At 36.1% G+C, this 24,082-nt stretch overlaps 1 protein-coding gene and 1 pseudogene across 1 annotated transcript; both read left to right on the plus strand.

Moving 5' to 3' along the window:
- Positions 1 to 6,390: 6,390 nt before the first annotated feature.
- LOC123642100 lies at positions 6,391 to 8,006 on the plus strand (annotated as a pseudogene).
- A 4,802-nt stretch (positions 8,007 to 12,808) lies between these two features.
- Positions 12,809 to 13,726, plus strand: LOC123641778 (olfactory receptor 4A15-like). The gene has a single exon (XM_045556717.1). The coding sequence runs from the start codon at positions 12,809 to 12,811 to the stop codon at positions 13,724 to 13,726; it is 918 nt and encodes a 305-aa protein (XP_045412673.1).
- Positions 13,727 to 24,082: the final 10,356 nt, after the last annotated feature.

The following is a 24,082-nucleotide window of genomic DNA, read 5'->3' on the forward strand; positions in this document are numbered from 1 at the left end:
AGGTCCCGTTTATTTATTTTTGTTGTTGCTGTGATTGCTTTGGGGGTCTTCTTCATAAATTCTTTACCTAGGCCAATGTCTAAAACAGTCTTCCCCACATTTTATTCCAGAGTTTTTAAGGTTTCAAGCCTTAGGTTTAAGTCTGTTATCCAATGTGAGTTGATTTTGGTTAGAAGTGAGAGGTGGAGATCCAGTTTCAATCTTCTGAATGTGGATATATAGTTTCCCCAGCACCAGTCATTGAATAGAGATTCTTTTCCCCAATGTACACTTTTGTCTGCTTTATCAAAGATTAGATGACAATATGAGGATGGCTTTATATCTGGGATCTCTGTCCTATTCCAAAGGTCTGTATCTCTGTTCTTGTGCCAGTACTATGCTGTTTTGGTTACTATAGCCTAATAGTAAAGATTGAAGTCTGGCAGACTGATGCCGTCCAATTTTTTCTTTTGGCTTACATTGCTTTGGCTATACAAGGTCTTCTCCGGTTCCAGACGAAGCGTAGAATTATTTTTTCTAAATCTGTAAAGAACGATGGTGGAATTTTGATAGAGATTGCATTAATTCTGTAGATCACTTTAGGTAGAGTGGACATTTTAACAATATTGATTCTACCGATCCATGAGCATGGTAGGGATTTGCATCTGTACATTGTCTACAATTCCTTTTCTCAGTGTTTTGTAGTTCTCCCTATAAATATCTGTCACCTTCTACGTTAAATATATTCCTAAATATTTAATTTCCTTTGATGCTATTGTAAAAGGTGTTGCATCTTTGATTTGATTTTTGGCTTGACTGTTATTGGCATATATGAATGCCACTGATTTGTGTGCATTAATTTTGTATCCTGAGACTTTACTCAATTGATTTATCAATTCCAGGAGTCTCCTGGCTGAATCTTTGGGATTTTTTTTAGGTATAATAGCATATCATCAGCAAAGAGTGAGAGTTTGACCTCTTCTGCCCCCATTTGGACAACCTTAATTTCCTTCTCTTGTCTGATTGCTCTGGCCAGGACTTCCAGCACTATGTTGAATAGAAGTGGAGATAGTGGGCAACCTTGTCTGGTTCCACTTCTAAGCGGGAATGTTTTCAATATTTCCCAATTCAGTATGATATTGGCTGTGGGTTTGTCATATATGGCCTTAATAATTTTTAGGAATGTCCCATCTATACCTATTTTGTTGAGTGTTTTTTATCATAAAAGTGTGCTGGATTTTATCCAATACTTTTTCTGCATCTATTAAGAGAATCATATGGTCTTTGTTCTTGCTTTTATTTATGTGGTGAATTACATTTATAGATTTGCATATGTAGAACCAGACTTGCACCCTTGGGATAAAGCCCATCTGGTCATGGTGAATTATTTTTTTGATGTGCTGTTGGATTCGGTTTGCTGAAATTTTGTTGAGAATTTTTTCATCTATTTTCATGAGGGATATTGGTTCTCTTTTTTGCTACATCCTTTCCTGGCTTTGCTATCAAGGTGGTATTGGCTTCCTAGAATCAGTTGGGGAGAACGTTATCCTTCTCAATGTTTTGGAATAATTTCTACAGTATGGGTATGAGTTCTTCTTTGTACATTTGGTAAAATTCAGGTGTGAACCCATCTGGTTCAGGACTTTTTTTTTTTTTTAAGATTTTTTTTATTGCTGCTCCAATTTCTGTGCTTGATATTGGTCTGTTCAGGAGTTCTATTTCCTCCTGATTGAGCTTAGGGAGGGTGTGTGTTTCCAAGAATTTGTCCATTTCCTCCACATTTTGTAGCTTTTGGGCATATAGATTTTTATAGTATTCAAAGATAATGTTTTGTATTTCCATGATGTCTGTAGTGACACTTTCTTTTTCATTTCTGATTGAGTTTATTAAAGTCCTTTCTTTCTAGTTCTTGTCAATCTAGCAAGAGGGCTATCAATTTTGTTTATCTTTTTGAAAAACCAGCTTTTGATTTTATTGATCTTTGGTATAGTTCTTTTATTCTCAATTTCATATGGTTGTGCTCTAATTTTAGTTATTTCCTTTCTTCTTCTAGGTTTAGAGTTAATTTGCTCTTCCATTTCCAGTTCCTTGAGATTGTTTATTAGTTTGTTGATTTGTGAGCTTTCTGTCTTTTGGATGTGAGCATTTAATGCTATTAGTTTTCCTTTCAGGAATCCTTTTGCTGTATCCCACAGGTTTTGATAGCTTGTGTCCCCATTATCATTTAATTCAAAGAATTTTTTGATCTCCATCAGAATCTCTTCCTTGAACCAGTAGTCATTCAGCAATAGATTGTTTAATTTCCATGACTTTGGGAAGTGGTGAGCATTTCTGTTGGAATTGATCTCTAGTTTTCTACCACTATGGTCTTAGAAGATACATGGTACAATGTTTATTTTTTAAAAATTTGTTGAGGTCTGATTTGTGGCCTAGGATGTGGTCGATTTTGGAGAAAGTTCTGTGAGCTGATGAGAAGAATGTATATTCAGCTTTATTTGGGTGGAATGTTCTGTAGATATCTGTTAGACCCATTTGTTCTAGAGTTCTTTGCTTTATTGCTTTATTTGCTTTATTAGAGTTCTTTGCATTATTTCTTTGCTTATTTTTTGTTTGGATTATCTGTCCATTTCAGACAGTGTGGTGTTGAAATGCCCACTACTATGGCATTACTGTTTATCATACTATTTAGTTCATACAGGGTTTGCTTTATATATCTGGGTGCTCCTGTGTTAGATGCATAGATATTAAGAATTGTTAAGTCTTGTTGGATTTTTCCTCTCACAATTATATAGTGACCATCTTTTTCTTTACTTGTGCTATTTTAAAATTTTTGCTGTTTGAAATCAGAATCACTACCCCCACTCTCTTTTGGTTTCCATTTGCCTGAAAGTTTGTTTTCCAATCCTTGACCTTGAGTCTGAAAGTGTCTTTGTGGGTTAGATGCATTTCCTGGAGACACAAGATACTTGGCTTATAATGTTTTATCCACTTAGCCAGTCTATGTCTCTTCAAAGGACAATTCAAGCCATTCACATTTATTGAGAGGATTGATATTTGGGGTAGATTTCTGTTCATATCATTGGAAAAATTCTTACTGTTTTGTTTTACCTTTTGAACCATTGTGGAATCAGGGTTCTGGACTTTAACTCTTGAGTGTTTTTAATTTGGTGGGTGTCTATTTTGCTGTTCAGTTTATAATGCAGGTCTGAGTACTTCCTGCAGAGCAGGTCTGGTCTTTGCAAATTCCATCAGTGATTGCTTATCTGGGATAGTCTTTATTTCTCCCTTGTAGGTGAAGCTCAGTTTTGCTGGCTAAAGAATTCTAGGTTGGTCATTATTCTGCTTTAGAAGATTGAGAATGGGTCCCCAGTCCCTTCTGGCTTGTAGGGTTTCATTTCAGAAATCTGCAGTTAGTCTGATAGGTTTTCCTTTGTAGGTTATCTGTTGTTTTCATCTTACTGTGTGAAGGATTTCCTCTTTTGTGTTTAATTTGGCCAGTCTAATAATTATGTGATGTGGTATTTGCCTCTTCTCGTTGAGTCTCCCAGGAGTTCTGTGTGCTTCTTGTATCTGGATATCTAGGGTTCTTGCCAAGCAAGCATATTTTCCTCCAGTATTCCAAGAAATAGATTTTCCAGCCCTTGTGTATTTTCTTCTTCTCTCTCTCAGATGCCTATAATTCTTATATTTGGTTTCTTTGCATAATCCCACATTTCTTGTATGTTCTGCTATTGTCTCTTGCTTCTATGTTCTTTTCCTTCATCTGATTTGTTTAGCACATAGGCATTATCTTCAGGCTCTGAGATTCTATCCTCTGCATGATCCATTCTATTTTTAAGGCTTTCCACTGTGCTTTGAAGTTCCTTGAATTCTTCATTTCTAAGATTTCTGTTTGGTTTTTCATAATATTTCAATTTCTTTAGAGAATTTTTTATTCAATTCCTGTATTGTTCTCATGGTTTCTTTGTGTTGGGTTTCTATTTTCTCTTCAATTCCATTGAGTTTTCTTACAATCCATATTCAGAATTCTTCCTCTGTCAATTTAATCGTATCATGTAAGTTGGTATCCATTGATGGAGGTAGAATGTTTTCTTTTGGGGGTGAATTTTCTCTCCGATCTTTCATGTTTCCTGTATTCTTTTGCTGATTCTTTCTCATCAGGCTACTTTGTCAAGAACTAGGGCTGCTGGGGCTGGTTTATGGCCTTATCCCCAAGTCCCCAACGGGACATTCCTTGACAGTGCTGGGGAGAAGCATGCTGGTCCTGTATTGCCTTAGAAGTGTTTTAGCCAGTTGGGTTACCGCTGACCTGTTGTCTTCACCTCTTGCCAAGGGAGATTAGTGAGTTTGGACCCTTTGCTTAAGCTCCCAGGTGGTAAATAACTCTTGTGTGTGTGACTCTGCTGCCCTCCATAGTTTGAGATGGAAGGCACTGTGTTGAGCTTTGGGGTTACCCTCTCTGTTGTTGCATGTAGTTTGTGTGGAAGAGCCAAATTATCAAGGTATTCTGATGCCTTTGTGTTGGTCTCTAATCCCTGAATGAGGTATAGGAATGCCCCGATCTTTGGGAAATGTCTTGTCACTCCTGAGTGTTACTTGAGCCCTGTTCCCACTTTAGATGGAGTAAGGGCAACTGGTGCCTGCAAGCCTGAGAGCATATATTTCTATGGTTGCTTGATCTGGTGCTAGGAGGGAGCCACTAATATGTTATTCAGGGCTCTTTCACCACACTTGTGAGGCACCTCTGGTGGGGGGTGTCAATTGGTGCAATTTCTGAGGACTCTGGCCAGGATTTTCCTTCCCAGTCCACAAACACCAAAGCTGGCAGCGGCCTCGGCACCAAGAGCAAGTCCTAGTGTTATGTTCTTATCAGATGATCAAAGGCAGCCCTCTTGGACCAAATCAACAGGCTGCCCCCTATTGCTTGGTGTCAAAGTCCCACAGATTCACACCAGTTGCACAGAGAAAGCAACTTTTCTCCCTTCTCCCTGCCTCCAAGGTCAAGCCTGCCCTGCCTGGATTGGGCAGGGGTGTTGTCTGAGGCCATTTCCTGAGCCTACCCTGCTGGGCCAGTGCCCAGAACCGCAAGGCGCCTCAGCGTTTCTTGGCTCTGGACCCCCAAAATGGTGGCTGTCCACCCACGGAGAGCCAGCAGTGGGGGCAACTGCTTAGGGTTCCACAGGTGCAGGGTTTGGCAGGCTGTCTCAACAAGCCACCGGCTGCCCCCATTGCTTCCCTGTCCTGCTGTCTCACGTCAGTCCAGTACAGGGTCCTGCACTCTCTGTACCACCCTGAGCCAGGCAACTCTTTGGTGGTTTCCAGGAGCAAAGCCTCCTTTTCAGCATTCACCTCCTTTGTTCTGATCCCATTGACCACCAGAGGTGAGATGCCTATCTCCAAACTCCCTCCTGTGGACCCGGGAAGTGTCCACTCAGACTAGTCCTTCTCCCACCCAGTATGGACCTAGCACAGAGCACCAGGGAGTTCAAAATGTTTCCCACTATTATCTCTTCTCCCCATAGCCTGTCATCCCATGCCACAACTTTGCACTGACTTCCAGCACATCCTTGCCTGAGTGGATGTGGAGGTCGGTGGAGGAACAGTTGTCCTCCTGTGGGTCAGAGCCTTCTGCCTGGGCTGGCCGGCAGGTGGCACTGTCCCATACTCTATTCCCTGTTGTATATCTCGCAGTCTCCAGACATTGTGGTTGATTCTCCAATTCACCTCTTTTTTTTTTTTTTTCCCCCAGTGCTGCTTGTCCTATGCTGCTTCTCTGAAGATTCACGATGCTGTTCTTGGGGGAGGGTGATCCACTCGTGTATAGCTGTCTGTGTTCTTCACCTCCTATTCTGGGAGCAGAGAGCCAGGAGGTCACCACTGATCCGCCATTTTTGGGCTCCTCCTGGTCATAATTAATTAGTTATTCTGATTCTCAGTTTCTTCAGCTAGGCCATGGGAATTATACTTTTTACTGTAAAGTTTAAATTTGAGAAATTAAGTGTTAGTACATTACTGTAATTAATTCTAGGGTTTTTGAGCAGGGGAGCCATAGAAAGTGAATAAGATTTCAAAAGCATCACTTGGGCTGCTTCAGGAAAACATGTTGTTGGAGGCCAGAATGAAAACACAGAGACCTGGCAGTAGGCTTTTGTCATGGACCAGGAAGGTAACAAGAATTAGTGAAATGATCAAATTTATGATACATTTTGGAAGTAGATTCAATAGGATTTGTTAAAGCTATCAATAAGTAATATGAGAATAATAAGAGAGTGAAGGACAATGTGAGATTATTTTTCTTAACAGTAACATGGCTGGTAGTCCCACTTAATGAGATGGGGAAGACTGAGGTCTTATGGAAAATTAAAAAATTATTAATTTAATATAAACTAAATATTTAAATTTATATTGAGGATGTCCATAATTAGAGATGTTACCTATTCAGGTTTGAAAGTTAGGAGAGATATAGAGGTAGGTTTCATAAAATTGAAGTGCTTTAGCATTTATTGATCAGGAAAAAAGAGAAAATTCAACTAAAGACCCTAAAAGAGATGTCAAAGAGGTAGGAGGCAAACCAACCAGGACAGTAACCTTTCATTCACAATTTGTTCTACTGGCTTTCAATATGTAAATTACCTCAATGGGTCTCAGGTATTATACTTCTAAGATTTCACAAATGATTCACCATTTTATGAAATATATAATTCCCTTCCCATCTTCCCCTCTTCTTTCACTTTTTGTTTAAAACTCAGTTAAAGTATTGCTTCCTCTGGGAAGCCTTCTCTGATTATGGTTTGATTTGTATATTCCTACGCTGTAATCCTTAGCATCTTGAGAATATTTATGGCATTTGTTACATTGGTCTGTATTTTTTTTTTTTAATAGACACAGGGTCTAACTCTGATGCCCTGGCTAGAGTTCAGGGGCCCAATCATAGCTCACTGCAATCACAAACTCCTGGGCTCAAGTGATCCTTCTGCCTCAGCCTCCCTGAGTAGCAGGGACTACAGGTGCATGTCACCATGCCCTGCTAATTTTTAAATTTTTTGTAGAGGTGAAGTCTCTATGTGTTGTCCAGGCTGGTCTTGAACTCCTGGCCTCAAGCAATCCTCCCACCTCAGCCTCCAAAATGCTGGGATTGCAGGCATGAACCACTGTGCCCAGCTTGTAATAGATCCCATCATTACGTATCAAATCACTGAGGGTAGGGAACCATGTTCTTTTCAACTTCGTGATTCCAATGTCTATGACAGATTTGACATAAATAGATATTTGATGCAGTTTTTAAAAATTGAATGAATAAATAAAAGAGATTATAAAGCATTTAAAGTCCCCTCCCCTTATTTATAGGTAAACTGCTTCTGCAATTTGAAGTTAGCACCTGTAAAGAATAGATGGAACCAATGACCAATGTTACTTTGTCCTCTTTGACCCCACATAGAATCCAAAGAAGCAGAAAAGTCCTTTTTTTGTTCTGTTCTTGCTCTTCTACATTCTGACCATGGTGGGAAACCCGCTCATTGTTATGGCTGTGACTGTCAGTAAGATCCTGGGCTTGCCCATGTAATTCATTCTTGCTAGTTTATCGCTTATTTGTCATCTATTTCCCCCAATTTGATTTCAGACTTGTTCTTTGGGAAAAATACTATATCATTCTAATCTTGTATGACTCAGCACCCAGCTCTTTACAGAGCATTTTTTGGTGTGTCAGAGGTCTTTCTTTTGTGGGTGATGGCCTGTGACCACTATATGGCCATCTGTAAGCCCTTGCATTATTTGGTTATCATGAGGCAATGGGTGTACGGTGTGTTGCTGATAGTGTACCATATTGGAGGATTTCTGCACTTAGTAATTCAATCTGGCACTACTTATGGGCTTCCATTATGTGGCCCCGATGTCACTGATCATTTTACTAATATGATGTGCACCCCTTATTAAAACTTGTCTGTGGTTACACACCTAACAGATTTGCCTATTTTGAAGATCATCATTTAAATAAGAGAGTTTTTACATATTTTATTTCTGCCTAGATTGGACTTTTCTCTTTTGCTGATTTGCCCTTAAGCTGTTCTTTTGCAATTTTTCCCCAGAGGGCATGGTTCTGTATGTCCTGTTATATATAGTTATTATCCTTGTAGCATCTCTGGAGATGCAGAGTCTACCTACAGAAAATGATAAAGGTCCCAATGAATGTAATTAGAGAAGAATCACCCTTGGAGACACACCAATTGAATGATTCAACAGTATGTGCTGTAGTTCAAATGTCGATAAAGTATCCATAGACTTTTGCCCTTAGCTCAGAGAGTGTTTGCCTGAATCAGTATTCATGAGTGGCTTTCTTAGGAATTGAAGTGATGGACTCAAAACATAATACAAGGATCAGAATTATTCTCCATCCTTCAGACTACTCAAAGTTCAACGATGCTGTATGAAAACAGGTCAGTAGAACTGATTGAGAATCAAAATGCTACAAAGCCTGCTTCATTATTTCATTTTTATTGGTGTAAAACACAAATTGCAAATATTTATCTTAATTCACAATTCTCTCTCCCACAAAATTGACTTTTCCTTTAACCTCAAAATGCTTATTTAATCCATTCATCCTTTGATGGCTATTGTGAATAGTGCTGCAATAAATACAGGAGTGCAGGTAACTCTTAGAGATACTGATTTCCTTTCTTTTGGATGTACACCCAGCAGTGGGATTGCTGAATCATATAGTAACTTTATTTTTAGTTTTTTTGTGGAAACTCCATCTGTTTTCCATAGTGCCTGTACTAATTTACATTCCCACTGTGTACACGCATTCCACTTTCCACATCCTTGCCAGCATGTTATTTTCTGTATTTTTGCTAATAGCCATTTCAACTAGGGTGAGATGATATCTCCACAAAATCCTGTCATGCTCAGAGGCATGGATGGAACTGGAAGACAGTACATTAGGTGAAATAAGCCAGGTGCAGAAAGACACATATCACATCTTCTCATTTATATGTGGTAGCTAAATAAATTGATCTCACGGAGGTAGTGAATAGCATTGTGGTTCCCAGAGGCTGGGAAAGGTATTAGGGAGGAGGGATGAAAAGAAGTTGCTTAAGGGGTAAAAAATATATATATAGTTAGAGATAAATAATAAGATCTAGTGTTTGGTAGCATAATAGTACAATATAGTTAATAATTTATTGCATATTTCAAATAGCTAGAAGGGAATTTTGGAATGTTCCCAATACAAAGAAATGAAAAATGTTTGAGTTGATGGATATCTTAATTACCCACATTTGGTCATTATACATTGTATGCTTGTATCAAAATATCATATGTACCCCATAAATATGTACAACTATTATGTATCCATAAAAAGTAAAAAAAAAAGAAAAATGCTTATTTAACATTTGTTTGTTATTAGGTCAAATCTTGCCAACGATGAAGATTTTTGGGTATGTTAGTTCATAATCAAGATTCAGACTTCTTTAGCTTAAGTTCTTGATATTATTTTTGATAATACCAGCAATTTAAAAGGTAACTTTTTTCTGAATGAATCAGACTTCCTGTGGGCTTGCAAAGAGTTGGACACATGGGAGCATTTCAAGGTCCAGCGATGGCGAGTGTGTTATTTTGCTGTCTGTGTTCACAGAGATGGTGTCAGTGTACACAGCTGTTATCTTTTAGGGCAAAGGAGAAGGTACAGTATCACAATCAGATCTTGGACTGAATGACTACCCTGTTATGCACATAACCCAGGAAGTTTATTTATACATAAAATTCTGAACTCGGCTTTACACTATGCAATATTACATTGGTGGTGTGGGAATTCACAGTCTTTTAAAAGTTCTTCTAAGTGATTCTGATGATAAGCCACTTTAATTGTCCTTTATGATTACTATGATATATGTGAATTGACTCAATTCTGTAATAGTCTTTTGGGTATTTTAACATTATAAAAATCCAGAATAAATTTACCTTCTTAATATCAGTGTTCTTAGAGACTAATTTCAAGTATAAATTTTGGGGGATATTTTAATATGCAGGCATTTGTAAATGTTTTGATAGGACCAACTGATGTGTTTTCTAAGCATTGTTTGATATGTGAAAAATTAGAAGGTGATTTAGCATCTATAGAAGTTGAATGAGTGACTTTCAAGAACCCAAGTGGTACATAAGTAAGCAAGCTGTTACGTGAATTCCTTGGAATGATAGATCAAGCAAGAAGAGAATTGAAATTGACCACTGGGTGTAATAATATGAAGATATTTTCATAAAGAAGAACAGAGAATTGAGCTGGGGTGCTTGGATGAAGGATACATGGGGTCAAAGCATAGATTTTTAAAACATGGATATATACCATACACACACACACACACACACACTGACAGGTGCAATATAGGAATGAAAATTTATGACGTAGGAATTGGAGGGGACAATTGCAGGAACACTGTTCTTAAGAGCAATCAAGAGCATGTGATCCTGCTGGTGGGACTGCAAACTAGTGCAACCTCTGTGGAAACCAATATGGAGATATCTCAAACAGATACAAGTAGACCTACCATTTGATCCAGCAATCCCATTATTGGGCATCTACCCAAAAGAACAAAAGACATTCTATAACAAAGACATCTGCACCCAAATGTTTATAGCAGCACAATTCACAATTGCAAAGATATGGAAACAACCCAAGTGCTCATCAATACATGAGTGGATTAATAAAATGTGGTATATGTATACCATGGAATACTACTCAGCTATAAGAAATAATGGGGATATAGCACCTCTTATATTTTCCTGGATAGAGCTGGAACCAATTCTACTAAATGAACTATCCCAAGAATGGAAAAACAAGCACCACATGTACTCACCATCAAATTGGTTTCACTGATCATCACCTAAGAGCACATTTAGGAATAACATTAATCAGGTGTGAGACAGATGGGATGGGGGAGGAGGGACGGGTGTATACATATATAATGAGTGTGATGCGCACTGTCTAGGGGATGGACATTCTTGAAGCTCTGACTCGGGGAAGGGGAAGGCAAGGGCAATATACATAACATACACTTTTGTACCCCCATAATATGCTGAAATAAAAAAAACCCCTGAATGACAGGAAAAAAAAAGAGCATGTGATCTAGTGCATGAGCAGAGAGGGTGGTCACAGTAAGGAACACAGACAGTCCATGTATTGTGAAGAGCAGGTGGTGCAGAATTTCTGAGGTCAGACTGAAGTGACTGTCAACAGAGACTTAGATAGTGACTGGTTGTCATTATTAGCATTATTTTAAGAGATAGCCTGGCTCATGAGTATTGATACTACTTATGATACAGTTTTTTTGTGTGTGTCAAGTCCTCTCCCCCTCCCCCCTTTTCTGGCTTGGTTTCTTCCATCCGACGTTTTCATTTTTTCACACACAACTTCTTGCCTCTGCCTGCATCACCAGCACAGACGTAAACCACGCTTACAAGACCAAAATATAAACCCTTCAATACTTTCCCATGTTCATGTAATTATATACAAGCGTTAATAAATGGATACATGTATGGTGTTTTTATATTTGTTTTATAATAATAGTGTATTATACACAGTTTTATGTTTCTTTCTTTCTTACTCAACAGTACCTTGTGGGAATATCTCTAAGAGTACTGGACTAGCTGTAATTAATTCTTTTAAATGGCTTTATTCCATATTAATAGATTTTGTATTCCATTCAACCATTTCTCTATTGATTAGCATTCACTTTGAATTTTTTTGTTTTTTCTTATTTAATGCCATTATAAATAATGGCACAAAAACATACCATGCATATGTCCTTGTGCTTTAGGGCTTTAATATCTATGGTATAGATTCTGAAGAGTGTAATTGTTGTTTTGGAAAGTATTTTTACTTTCAACAGAGATTGCTAAATTGTGTTCCAAAAATATAAAATTCCCATGTTCACTACCAGTGTAAGAAAATACCCTTTTCATTTGTGGCAGTCACAGCTATTATGATTTTTAAAAATTCTTAGTCTGATGAATATAAGGTGATATTTGAAAAATTCACACAAAGAAAAAAATAAAGTGATATTTGCTTTTTATTTTGAAATTTTCTGTTTATAGGTGAACTTCAGCATACTATCATATGGTTTTTGGCCATTTGGATGTACATTTCCTTTAATTGCTGGTTTATATCATTTGTCCATTTTGCTGTTGTTTTTTTTGTGTTTTGTTTATTAATTACTCAGAGCTTTTTGTCTCTTTGAAATTTTAACTCTGTATATGCCTTCTAAAAAGTAAATCTTTTCTCCAAACTACTTTTTTCTATTGACTTTATAGTATCCTGTCCTAAATTCTTAAAAAATTTTGAAATTGTCAAATATGTTTATCTGGGATTTAAATTATTACTTAAGAAAGTTCTTCCACCCATAGAATGTAGAAAGTTCTTTCTTTTATTAATTTGAAAGTAAATATACAGTAAGTCTTGCTTTAGTTTTACATTAAATTTCTAGCACATTTTTATTTTATTTTTGTTTATGGTGTTAGCTATATGTTCAATTTTATTAGAGTCCAGATAGAAATCTAGTGGTGGCAGACTCACTTATTTAATAATCTGTCCTTTTTCCATGTCTATAATTACTTAATTCTCTCTCCATTAGTCTGTAAAATTGTGGAGGTTGAGGACCATGCTTTATCAACAACATATTCCTATAATCTCTGACAATTCTGTAACACAATAAATCATAATGCCTATTTGTTGAACGAATAAACAAATTATCCTAAAATTTCATGAAGTTATTAGTGATAATTATATTTGCAGGTAATTTTGTCCTGAATACTGAAATAAGGATGCACAGAAGGACACATGGAACAAAAGAACAATGTGACTGAGTTTGTCCTCTTGGGGCTCACTGAGAGCCTCCAGGGCCAGAAAATATTATTTGTTGTGTTTTTGCTCATCTACCTTGTGACAATGGTAGGCAACCTACTCATTGTTGTGACTGTGGCGGTCAGCCCAACCTTGGATGCCCCTATGTACTTCTTCCTTGGCTACTTGTCATTTATGGATGCTGTTTATTCTACCACAGTTACCCCAAATATGATTATAGACTTACTCTATGAGAAGAAAACCATTTCCTTCCAAGCCTGCATGACCCAGCTTTTTATAGGACACTTATTTGGTGGTGCTGAGATTTTACTCTTGGTTGTCATGGCCTATGACCGTTACGTGGCCATCTGCAAACCCCTGCATTATTTAACCATCATGAACCAACGTGTGTGTGTTCTGCTCCTGCTGTTAGCCTGGTTTGGAGGTTTTGTGCATGCAGTAGTTCAACTTCTCTTTGTTTACAACCTTCCCTTCTGTGGCCCCAATGTCATCGACCACTTCATCTGTGACATGTACCCCTTATTAAAGCTTGCCTGCACTGACACCTATGTTATTGGCCTCACTGTGGTTGCCAATGACGGAGCAATCTGTGTGGTCATCTTTATGCTCTTACTCGTCTCCTATGGGGTCATTCTGCACTCCCTGAAGAATCTTAGTCAAGAAGGGAGACGCAAAGCCTTATCCACCTGTGGCTCTCACATCACTGTGGTGGTCCTCTTCTTTGTGCCTTGTATTTTTACGTATGTGAGACCTCCTTCTACCTTACCCATTGATAAATCCTTGACTGTGTTTTACACAGTAATCACCCCTATGTTGAACCCCCTAATCTATACTCTGAGAAATGCAGAGATGAAAAATGCCATGAAGAAGCTATGGACCAGAAAAAGAAAATGAGGTAACAGTGGAATGCATCACCTATTTTTGATTAAGAGTTGCTCTCTCCAGGAAAGCCATGTGTGATTATTTAACTGTTGTAAATTTTCCCCAGATTTAATAACTTGTGTACAATGAAAAATATTTATTATGTGAATACTTCCAATGATCAAAATATATTTTTAAGATTTTCATATTTTAGGAAAATATGTGTTTAGTTTTAGGATTTCAATTATTCTCTAGAGACTATAAATTTATGTGCTGTAGTGATTACTGTAAATTTATTTCAGTTAATGAAGATTTTCTCATATTTCTCTCTTAAAGCTAGTTCTTTTTCAGAATTAGTAGTGCTCATTACCAATTTCAGAAGCATAGAAGAAGAAATAAGATGTAAAGACTTGGTTCACTCCTCCCCATATAAATGCAGAGCATATTAATATTTGAAGTATATATTTTATTTTTGTATTTGTCAGATACTTTAATATATAGTTTTGTTCATACTGCTTAACATATTAAGGTTGAAGAGGAATAATGCTTCAGAATGTTAAGATTAATAATAAGCAGGCTAAGAATATAAAAACAATCTGAATGAACAAGGGAGCTATGCAGAAAAATAACTAAATATTACTGATTTTTCCAATTGGGAAATCACTAGCTCCACAGGTGGAGGAGGTTTGTTTGGTGCCATATTTTCATAAAGATGATCCATTAATCTTCCCAGATTAGAATATCTGATAATACCTCTGCTGTTGTCCAATATCACCATCTCATGGCCTTGTATTAATAAAGAGGGAGGCAGACTCTCCCTTTCATATGAAAATTAGCATAATCCATAATCCACATGCTTCAAATGTTCAATGCAGAGTTTGACACCAGATAATTTGGAAAATATCATTCTCAAGAAAGTTGTTGGCAATATATGCTGTTTCCATTCTTGCCTCCTTTATTAATGTGATACAGATTTCTAGGTAATAAAGAGGCCTGAACATACTATTTTATTTGATAGAAATCTCATTAATTAAGTCTTTGTGAAAATTTCTCTCTGAATCAGGCTTGAAATAAAACATTATCCACCCCTCATATAGTATAAAACATGTAGTCAAAAAACCTCATTGTTCTTGCTTCCTCCTTTAGTCTGGATTTATGAGGGGCCAAGGCTACACGGGAATGAGTTCTTTTCATTGGTAAATCACACTGTATGAGTAACTTTGTATTATTATTACATGGAGATTTTTCTTATATCATTTCAAGTTCTTCCCAAACATAATGCTATTCACCAAATAATATCAGACATTTGATTGCACCGGAGTTCACATAACTAAGTCCTTAACTTTTGGACATTTTAAAATTTGTAGTTACATCGAGTGATGAGTTAAAAATCTCGGTTCATTGTCGTTTATGTTCATTGGTCTGTAAGTTCCCAGAAGTCAGGAAAGTTACTTAATTGTCTTTGTTCTATCTGTTCCTTGCACAAAATCTGGGACATAGAATCCACTTCATAAACTTTGTCAATTACTTGTGCCCTTGAATTCTTGATCTATTAGAGTCAGATTTTTTATTGATGAATTTTGATAAACTCTTTCTATATTGAATGTATATGTTTACACCACTCTTCTTTGATGCTTGCTGTATATATTTACCTTATGTTATTTATGTTATAATTGTATTTTACATTTTAATTTCTTCTGTCATATCACATTGGGAAAATTCCATTTCTCCCCAGTGCCTCTAAAAATTTTAACATCTTATTTTTTAAATAACTTTTCAAAAAACTTGTTTTCCAACCCATTGATAATTTTTTATTTGTGGTAAGGAAATATGTAAGTCAATTTTCCCCAAATAGGTAAAATAATCTGCCAATATAATTTATTAATTTTTAATTATTTTCAGTATTAATCTGAAATTTCTCCTTTTAATATGCCAACCTTTTTACATCTAGAAGGTTCAATCTTTGGGCATTTTTTCTGTTTTGTCTTTCTTTCTTTTTGGTTTATTCTACAACTGACACATTATTTAAATGGTCAAGGAATTTTAATGTTTGTTTGTATGTTGTGGGGATAGTCTCCCCCAAATACTTACCTTTTTCAAAAATTTCTCACAAAAAAAAAGTTTCTTGCAATTCCTAAGTATATATTCTTTCTGATAAATGTTAGGGCTATTTTTAAAGCTTGAAAACTTCCCTCAAAATTATATTTAGAATATCATGACCATACTTCTTTATTTTAATGACAATGGTATTATATAATATAATAGCCAGTTATTAATATAATAGCCATCCAGAATAATACACCTATTATGAAGGTTTGATTGGTAAGTTTCGATCAAATTTCTAGTCATCTTCTTAGAGTCTGTATACATCTTGCCTTTTGACTTATTTATATATAGAGGGTGCAAGACAACTTCACTCATATGAATGGTACTTTGGCCTCAATGGCTAGAAAGTTTGGCTCTGCTAGATCACCTTTCTTCTCCATGTAGATACAGGGGTATGTAGACAAGATCTTTCCAGTGAGGTTGTCAGACTTCTAAAATGGTAATTCAGGGATCTCAGAGGTGGGAGGCAGGATTCAGAAGCTCCCAGGACAGTTAGGATCATGGCATCAGTTTGAGGTCCACGATCTCAACTTCTAAATTCAAACTGAGTGTGGATGAATCTTCTTTGGTGCAGTTCCTATTGTACAGTTCCTTAATTGTGGTTCTTTTCTATTTAAAGAGCATGAACTAGAGATAGGCTATTTCTTCCCCATCCCCAGTATCCACTGGAGGGAGGGAGGAACAGATAACCAAAATAGACACCACTGTTTACAAGGGAAGTTTATGGTGCTGTCTTTAGTGCAATTCCCTTAAATGCTTCGTAGAATTTCTATGTTTTTATTGGCATTTACTTCATTATGCAAACATCATACCACAAATATCTTTCATCTGGCCCTCCTCAGGGTAGGGCTAAAAGTCTGTGTGACTTTTAAGAGTCTTGGAATATTTTTGTCTAGTTGAGAGTGTTTGTGAGACACACTCTTAAATCCTTCTGAAGTCTTGACAAAGGGTCTCACATCCACAACTTTGAGATGATATTTCTTCTGATGACATTTCTTACTTTGAGAGTCTTTTGTTCTTTGGAGAGGGTGGGAATGAGAACCAGTTTTATTTTTGAAAAAAGCAAGTTATGGCTCTTTTATGTTTCTTCTAAATTCTGCCTGGAAACGTAAAAGTTACTTTTTAAACTCATTTTTCTTCACCGATATATTATCATACCAGAAACTGGCATAAGAAACAACTGGAGCTTTCACTATTCTAGCTGGAAATTTTAGCTAAATCCACCTGTTCATCTAAGCACATTTTCTATTTTCTACATTACTGTAGCTGTCTGTTGCCAAACTTTTCCCGTGCTGGATAACATGGGTCACTTTTTTGTTCCCTCCAAGGACAATTAGTCCTGTCTTTTTGGCCTTTACTTACAGTGTCCTTGAGACTCTTTCAGCTGCTATAAATCTTCTGGTACTAAAGCCAATGCCACATGCTTTAAATTTTTGTTATGGAAGCAGCACACTTAGTGGTTCCACTTTTTATTCTGGCTAGCTATTGCTACATGATGCAAGGCTCCACATTTTTTCTGACTTAAAACAACCACCTTTTAATTTTATCTCAAAATTTTGTGGGCCAGGAATTCAGGCAGTCATTGGATGGTTATTTCTTCTGCTTCATGTGGCATGGACTGAAGTCACTCTCTGATTCAGGTGATGACTGGGTGGTCTGAAGTTTCCAGGACAGCTTAATTCACATTTATAGTATCTTGGAAGTGATGACTAGAAGAGATCCACCGGGTCCCTTGTCCTATCCATTTAGATGAAGGACCACAGGTCTCTCCCACAGGATAGTCAGTCTTTTTATATGATGCTTAGAGATCCCAGTGGTAGAAAGTAGAAGTCAGGCCAATTGAGGGCTGTGTTCAGAACTGGCACAATGTCACTTTCACCATCTTCTATTGGTCAAAGTGGTCACATGGCCATCTCAGATATATATTGTTTTAAGTTTCAAAGTATTAAGAGGGTACAAATGTGTTTGGTACATGGATCACACTTGCAGTGCTTGAGTCACATCTATAAGTGTGCCATCACCCAAATAGTGTTCATGGTACCCATTAGGTAGAAGATAGACAAATGGCCCATAAGCATATGAAAATATACTCAACATCACTGATCATCAGCGAAATGCAAATTGAAACCACAATGAGAGATCACTTTACCGTTGTTAGAATAGCTTTTATTAAAAAGTCCAAAACAACAGAAGCTGGCATAGATGAGGAGAGAAAGGAATGCTTTACATTGTTGGTGGGAGTGCAAATTAGTAGAACCTCTATGGAAAACATTATGGTGATTCTTCAAAGAATTTAAAGTAGACCTACCATTCAGTCCAACAATTCCACTAATGGGTACCCACCCAAAGGAAAAGAAGTCATTTTATCAAAAACTGCTAGATTTGAGGTGGTGGAGAAATAGAGATTACCTTGAAGTCACATTGCAGAGGAGCATGCAGATCAATTGTCTACATCTCACAAAGAGCATGTTGGGCATTTTATTCAGATTGAGTTGAATCGACAAATCATTTACTCCAAAATGAGTGAATGATTCGCCCAACTGTTATTGATGCTAAAATGTGGTATATGTGTTAGTACTACTCAGCCATAAAAAATGGTGAACTGTTACCTCTTGTATTATCATGGATGGAGCTGGAGACCATTCTTCTAAGTGAAGTATGGAAAACACAAGAATGGAAAAACAAGCACTACATATACTCACTATTAAATTGGAACTAATTGATAAACACTTATGAGCACCTATGGAAATAACATTCATCGGAAATCAAGCAGGTCGTGGGGGAAAACGATGGGTAAATTCATGCCTAATGTATATAAGGCACAGTATCTAGGCAATGGGCATGCTATAACTGACTCAAAGTGTACAAGAGCAATTTATGTAACCAAAATGTTTGTACCCCCATAATATCCTGAAATAAAAAAAGTAAAAAATAAATAGCTTTCCAATTTCTTTTTGGGCCATTTTCAGAAGCTTATGTTTTTCATACAATTTACCCAATTATTCTAAGTTATCAACTTTATTGGAATAATGTTTTCATAATAATCCCTTTCTATCTTTTTATAGTCTGGAGGATTTGTATAATTATTTTTTTCAATTTATGATATTGATAATTTAAATTTTCTTTTCTCTTGATCACTCTTGCTACAAGTTTTTCAATGTTATTATAAAAAGACCAACTTTGGGTATTTTGATTTTCTCTATTGTATGTTTTCTATTTTATTGATTTTTGGTCTTGTAATTTTTTATGTCCATTCATTTACTGACCTTGGCCTTAGTTTATTCTTCTTGTTCTAGCTTCTTCAGATGAAAACTCAGATAGCTGCTTTTAAATCTTTATTTTTACTATACGCTTTTAAAGCTATAAATTTTCCTCTTAATACTGTTTTGGTGGCATCTCACACATTTTGTTATGTTTTGTTATTGTTTAGTTCTAAATATTTGCTTATTTGTATTATGATTTCTTCTTCAATTCTTGTTATTTAATTATTTATTGCTAAGTTTCCATGAAACCACAATGAGATATCACCTTACCCCAGTCAGAATGGCCTTTATTAAAAAGCCCCACACCAATAGATGCTGGCATGGATGCAGAGTGAAAGGAATGCTTATACACTGTCGGTGGGACTGGAAACTAGTACAGCCCCTATGGAAAACAGTATGGAGATTCCTCAAAGAGCTAAAAGTTGACCTACCGTTTGATCCAGCAATCCTCCTACTCTTCCTTTTACCCAAAGGAAAAGCAGTCATTTTATTAAAAAGACACCTGCACTCAGATGTTTATTGCAGCACAATTCACAATTGCAAAGATGTGGAATCAACCCAAATTCCCATCAATTCATGAGTGGATTAACAAAATGTGGTATATGTATACCATGGAGTACTACTCAGCCATGAAGGATGATGACTTAATGCCTTTTGCAACAATTTAGGTGGAACTGGAGACCATTATCCTAAGTGAAGTATCTAAACAATGGAAAAACAAATACAACATATACACACTATTAAATTGGAACTAACTGATGAGCACACATGTGCATAGAGGGAAGTAAAACTCAACAGAAATAAAGATGGGGGTGAGTAGGGTATAGGCAAAAAGCTACCTAACAGGTACAATGAACACTATTTGGGTAATGGGCACACTTTTAACCCTGACTCAAGCATTACAAAATTGATCCATGTAACCAAAAACATTTGTACCCTGTAATACTTTGAAATAAATAAAAAAGTAAAAAAGAAAAAAAATTTATTCTTCATCACACTTTTAATACCATATCAATTTACATCTTAATGTTTTTCAACAGTTTAGAAAATTTTAAGGTGTATCTTTTTACATATATTGGCTACAGCATTCTCTTTCTCTTTTCTTTGTGGAATTGTAATTAAATTAAATGTATGTTAGAGTTTTGCACTGTGTCCTTTATACCTCTTTTATACGATTAATATTTTTTGCATTTACTTCATTACTCTCAGCCTTGGTCTGCACATTTTTTCTACTATTCCTTCCAATTTACTAATTCTCTGTTTATGTATTTCTAATCTGCTGTCAAATCCAATCATTGAGTTCTTAATTTCAGTTGTTATATATTTGAGTTTTCAAATTTATTATCCATCTCGTGTTTTAATTATTTGTACATGCTAAGCATATTTTCGAATGCTTGTTTTTCATTATCTGAATCATCTATGTGTACTTTTATTTCTCTTGCTTTTCAATCAGGCTTTGTCTTCTCCCACACATTGTTATTTTTAAGTGCTAGATTTTATATATAAAAAGTTGTAAGACAATTCAAGACTGTACGATGTTTTCTACTTTAAGAGAGGATTTCCTATGTTTTCGGGTGGCAGCTAGAATTGGAGAGGTAAAGATCCCATATAACACTAATTTGTTGAAGAAATTAGATGACTCAGCTGGGCTTGATTTCCTTTGGGGAGTACTCTATTGTCTGTTCTCCCTACTCCACGAGTAAAGCCCTTAAATGGTCTCAAATGAAAGCCTGTCTGTTTAAAAAGGACTCTTCTCCTTGATAGACCTTGAATTTCACATGTCCCTCAGGGTAAAGCATTTGAAGAAAGATGCTTTCAGCTTTTCAGGCTTTCATCTGTGGCTTTTAGGATTATTCCATACCTTTAGGGAAAAGAGACCCCAAATGCAGAGTTTAGGTCTCTGGTTTTCCTTCAAAATATTGGTCCCAAAGATCCTTTGTTCTAGGTAGTTTTTTAAATGCTTTCAGGCCATGCATATTACATTTTTTTTTGGCTCTTACGGTTGTTCATATATGGAGATTTGGGGTAAAACAAGCCATTTTTGCTAGATCTATCTTTAACTTTCTAGTTTGGCAATAGATGTTGGTTATAGAGAGTTACTATGGCATGTTTTGAAGCAACATTCATATTGGTTAATATTTTCAATGTATTTTCTGTTGGAGTAAATAAATTCAGATTCTGGGCTGTTGTAGGCATCATCTGATCTAGCAAACACTTTTACCTCATTCAGGTAAGCAGAATGCATTAGTAGTTCTTTGAATTCAGTTGGAAGGGACATAGAGAATTATGGCTTATGCATATATTAGTTTTTCATCTTAGAGTCATAATTTAATCCACAGTAACTTGGAACACGTCAGATAATTGTTCAGAATTAAAGTATGTTTGTGCATCTTTTGGCACTTACCAATAAGAAAGGCATAGTGCTTAGATGTGCTCTTTAACTCTTAGAAATAATACATAGGACATTTGGGGTTTCTGGATTAAACCAATTTATTGGGTAAATTGAAAACTGCCAACTTTTAGTGGAGTCTATTACATGATAAAGATTTTGGCTGGTTCTGATAGGTATTTTTGTGAGTCTTTCATCTAAGGCTGTTATGGCACAGAAGATCCAACATTTGACTAAATATGTGATGAGATAAAGATGCTCAGTGGAGCCAATGACAAGCCAAGTTAAGGAAATAACAGTGGAAACCCTTAGGTGCTGTTGCTGTGTTGAAAAGAACAATTTCTTTCTTGTAGAAACAGTCACTGAATTGATATTGGACTAAAATAAAGAGATTGAATGATTAGACTAAAGATCATTACGGTTACATCTGACACAGATGCAGGCCTTTGTCAATACCCTCTACTCTACCCTAAAACTGCAGAGCTATGATTGCCTATCTTTCAGAGAATAAGACTGTCAACTTTCAGCTCTAGGGCTCTCTGTCTTTGAGCTTCAGGGCTTCAAGGGCAGAGACTTTCTAACAACCAGAGTAAAACCCTCCTTTGCTGGGAACATGGTTGGGTAAGGGAACCTGGGGCTGCATCCTCCTTCATTCTGGTTTAAATATGACTTGCCTTACCTGAATATATCATAATGTGAAACTCATAATTTATTATTCAATTTACTATAGAATTTTTCTTTTCACACTACAGGCTTTTCACATTCCTTGGCATTCAGCTACTTTTTCTTGGCAGGACCCAAGTCTTTTTCCTCTAGGGATTGTGTTCTAGAGAAGAAAACTGTTCAGAGAGTTTACTTCATCTGAATTTGTGCCAAATATTCTAATTAACTCACCTATAATGACCTTACATTCTCTTTCATTTGAAATAGTGATAATTTAAAAAGTCACAAACTGTATCTGCACACATGAATAGAAGAATTATTTTCCTGGTAAAATAACCCAAGAGATTTCAGAAAACTCAAATTTCTGCCGAAGCTGGAGTATGTGTTCAGTTGGTATCTAGTCCTCTAGGTGTGATGTTTTCTTGTTATATCCATCATTGCTTGTAGAACTTTGTGGAAGATCTCTATTTCCTGGGATGAGATTGAGAGATATAGGGAGATGCTTTTAATTAGTAAAGCAGTGGTCATAGGGGTATGCTATTTGAATGAGTGAAAAACTGTTCTTCTACGTGTGAGAAAGCTCTTTCTTTGGATTTTCCATGAAGTTAAATTTCAGCATTTGCTTTGCTAGGTACAGAGCTTAAAGATACGAAAGTTATAAGTCCTCAATCATAGTAAAGTACTTTTTGGTTGCTCCATCATAAGTGACTGAGAAGAGAAAAATTCAAGTAACTAAATTTAATGTTGTTGAATGCTTTGTTTATTTGTGCCACCAAATAATGGGCTTAGCCTTGTTAATTTACACTAGTTAGATGAATTTTTACATAGTCATGCAAACATAGCATTTTTGTGTTTCTAGGAAGAAATTTTTCCAGCAGGTGAGAATATTCAACTACTTTTGTACACTAAATATTCACGTTATGTTTACGTGTCTTGCATTTATATTTTAGGCATGTGCCTTGGTAGCTTTTACACCTCTCTGAAGGACTGAGATAATGGGAATCCTGTGTAGAAATATGGAAACTGCTGCGACTTGGGTCTATTTCTAGATTCACTGATCATCCACGTATTATCATGTGCTCTATGATCACACATAGATTCATGAGATATCTGCAGTTATCTTAAGTGAAAGAAGCATTGACTTTTCCAGATCAAGGACAAGATCCGAGTTGTGAGTTCTTGAAACAACTGACCAGGAATACTCATTGAAAATTCCTGTGATCCTGTGATATGTTGAAATATAGCTAATGTCTTAAATATTATATGTTTTCATTGGAGAAATATTAATTGGAAAATTTAATCTTGCAAAACACAGAAATTAATCAGAATATGCAAAGTATATTTGGTTGTATTATACAGCTTGATAGGTGTTTATTTTCCATTTTGCCAAATAACAAGAGAAACATGTCACATGTTACATGTATAACAAACCAACGGATTCATAATCTTAGTTTTTGGGAATTATATTTTAGATGGTATGTTAATAAACCTATAGAATTACTTTTAGATATATTTGAATTAGTGAATTCCAAACTGTGTATCATACCAAGCTTGTTAGAGTTTAAAGGAACAAAATGCATATTTTGTTCTGGAAGCATGATATGGCCTTTTATGTATGAATTTAAAAATTATCCCAGCAAACATGTTAGGGACAGTATCCCAGCAAAAATGACACTTTGATATTACCTTGTCTACTGTCATTTAGAATGATTTTTTAAAGACTAAAATTGTAAAATACTATAGGGGGAATTTTTGTTATTTGAGAATTTATCTTTTAAAAATGTCATGTTCTTAAAAAACTATGCTAAATTATTTTTCTTCTAGAAAAATGTTAAGGTCGTATTTTAAGTTTAAAGCCTAGTAATACTACTTTAAAGTATTAAATCTTTGATGACTTAAACTATACAGGATAGTTTATGTACCCTAACTTACAAGTAAATAGTTAAATTGTCTAACAGAAGATTTGTT

This window comes from Lemur catta, chromosome 7 (genome assembly GCF_020740605.2).
Source record: "Lemur catta isolate mLemCat1 chromosome 7, mLemCat1.pri, whole genome shotgun sequence".
Classification (NCBI taxonomy): Eukaryota; Metazoa; Chordata; class Mammalia; order Primates; family Lemuridae; genus Lemur; species Lemur catta.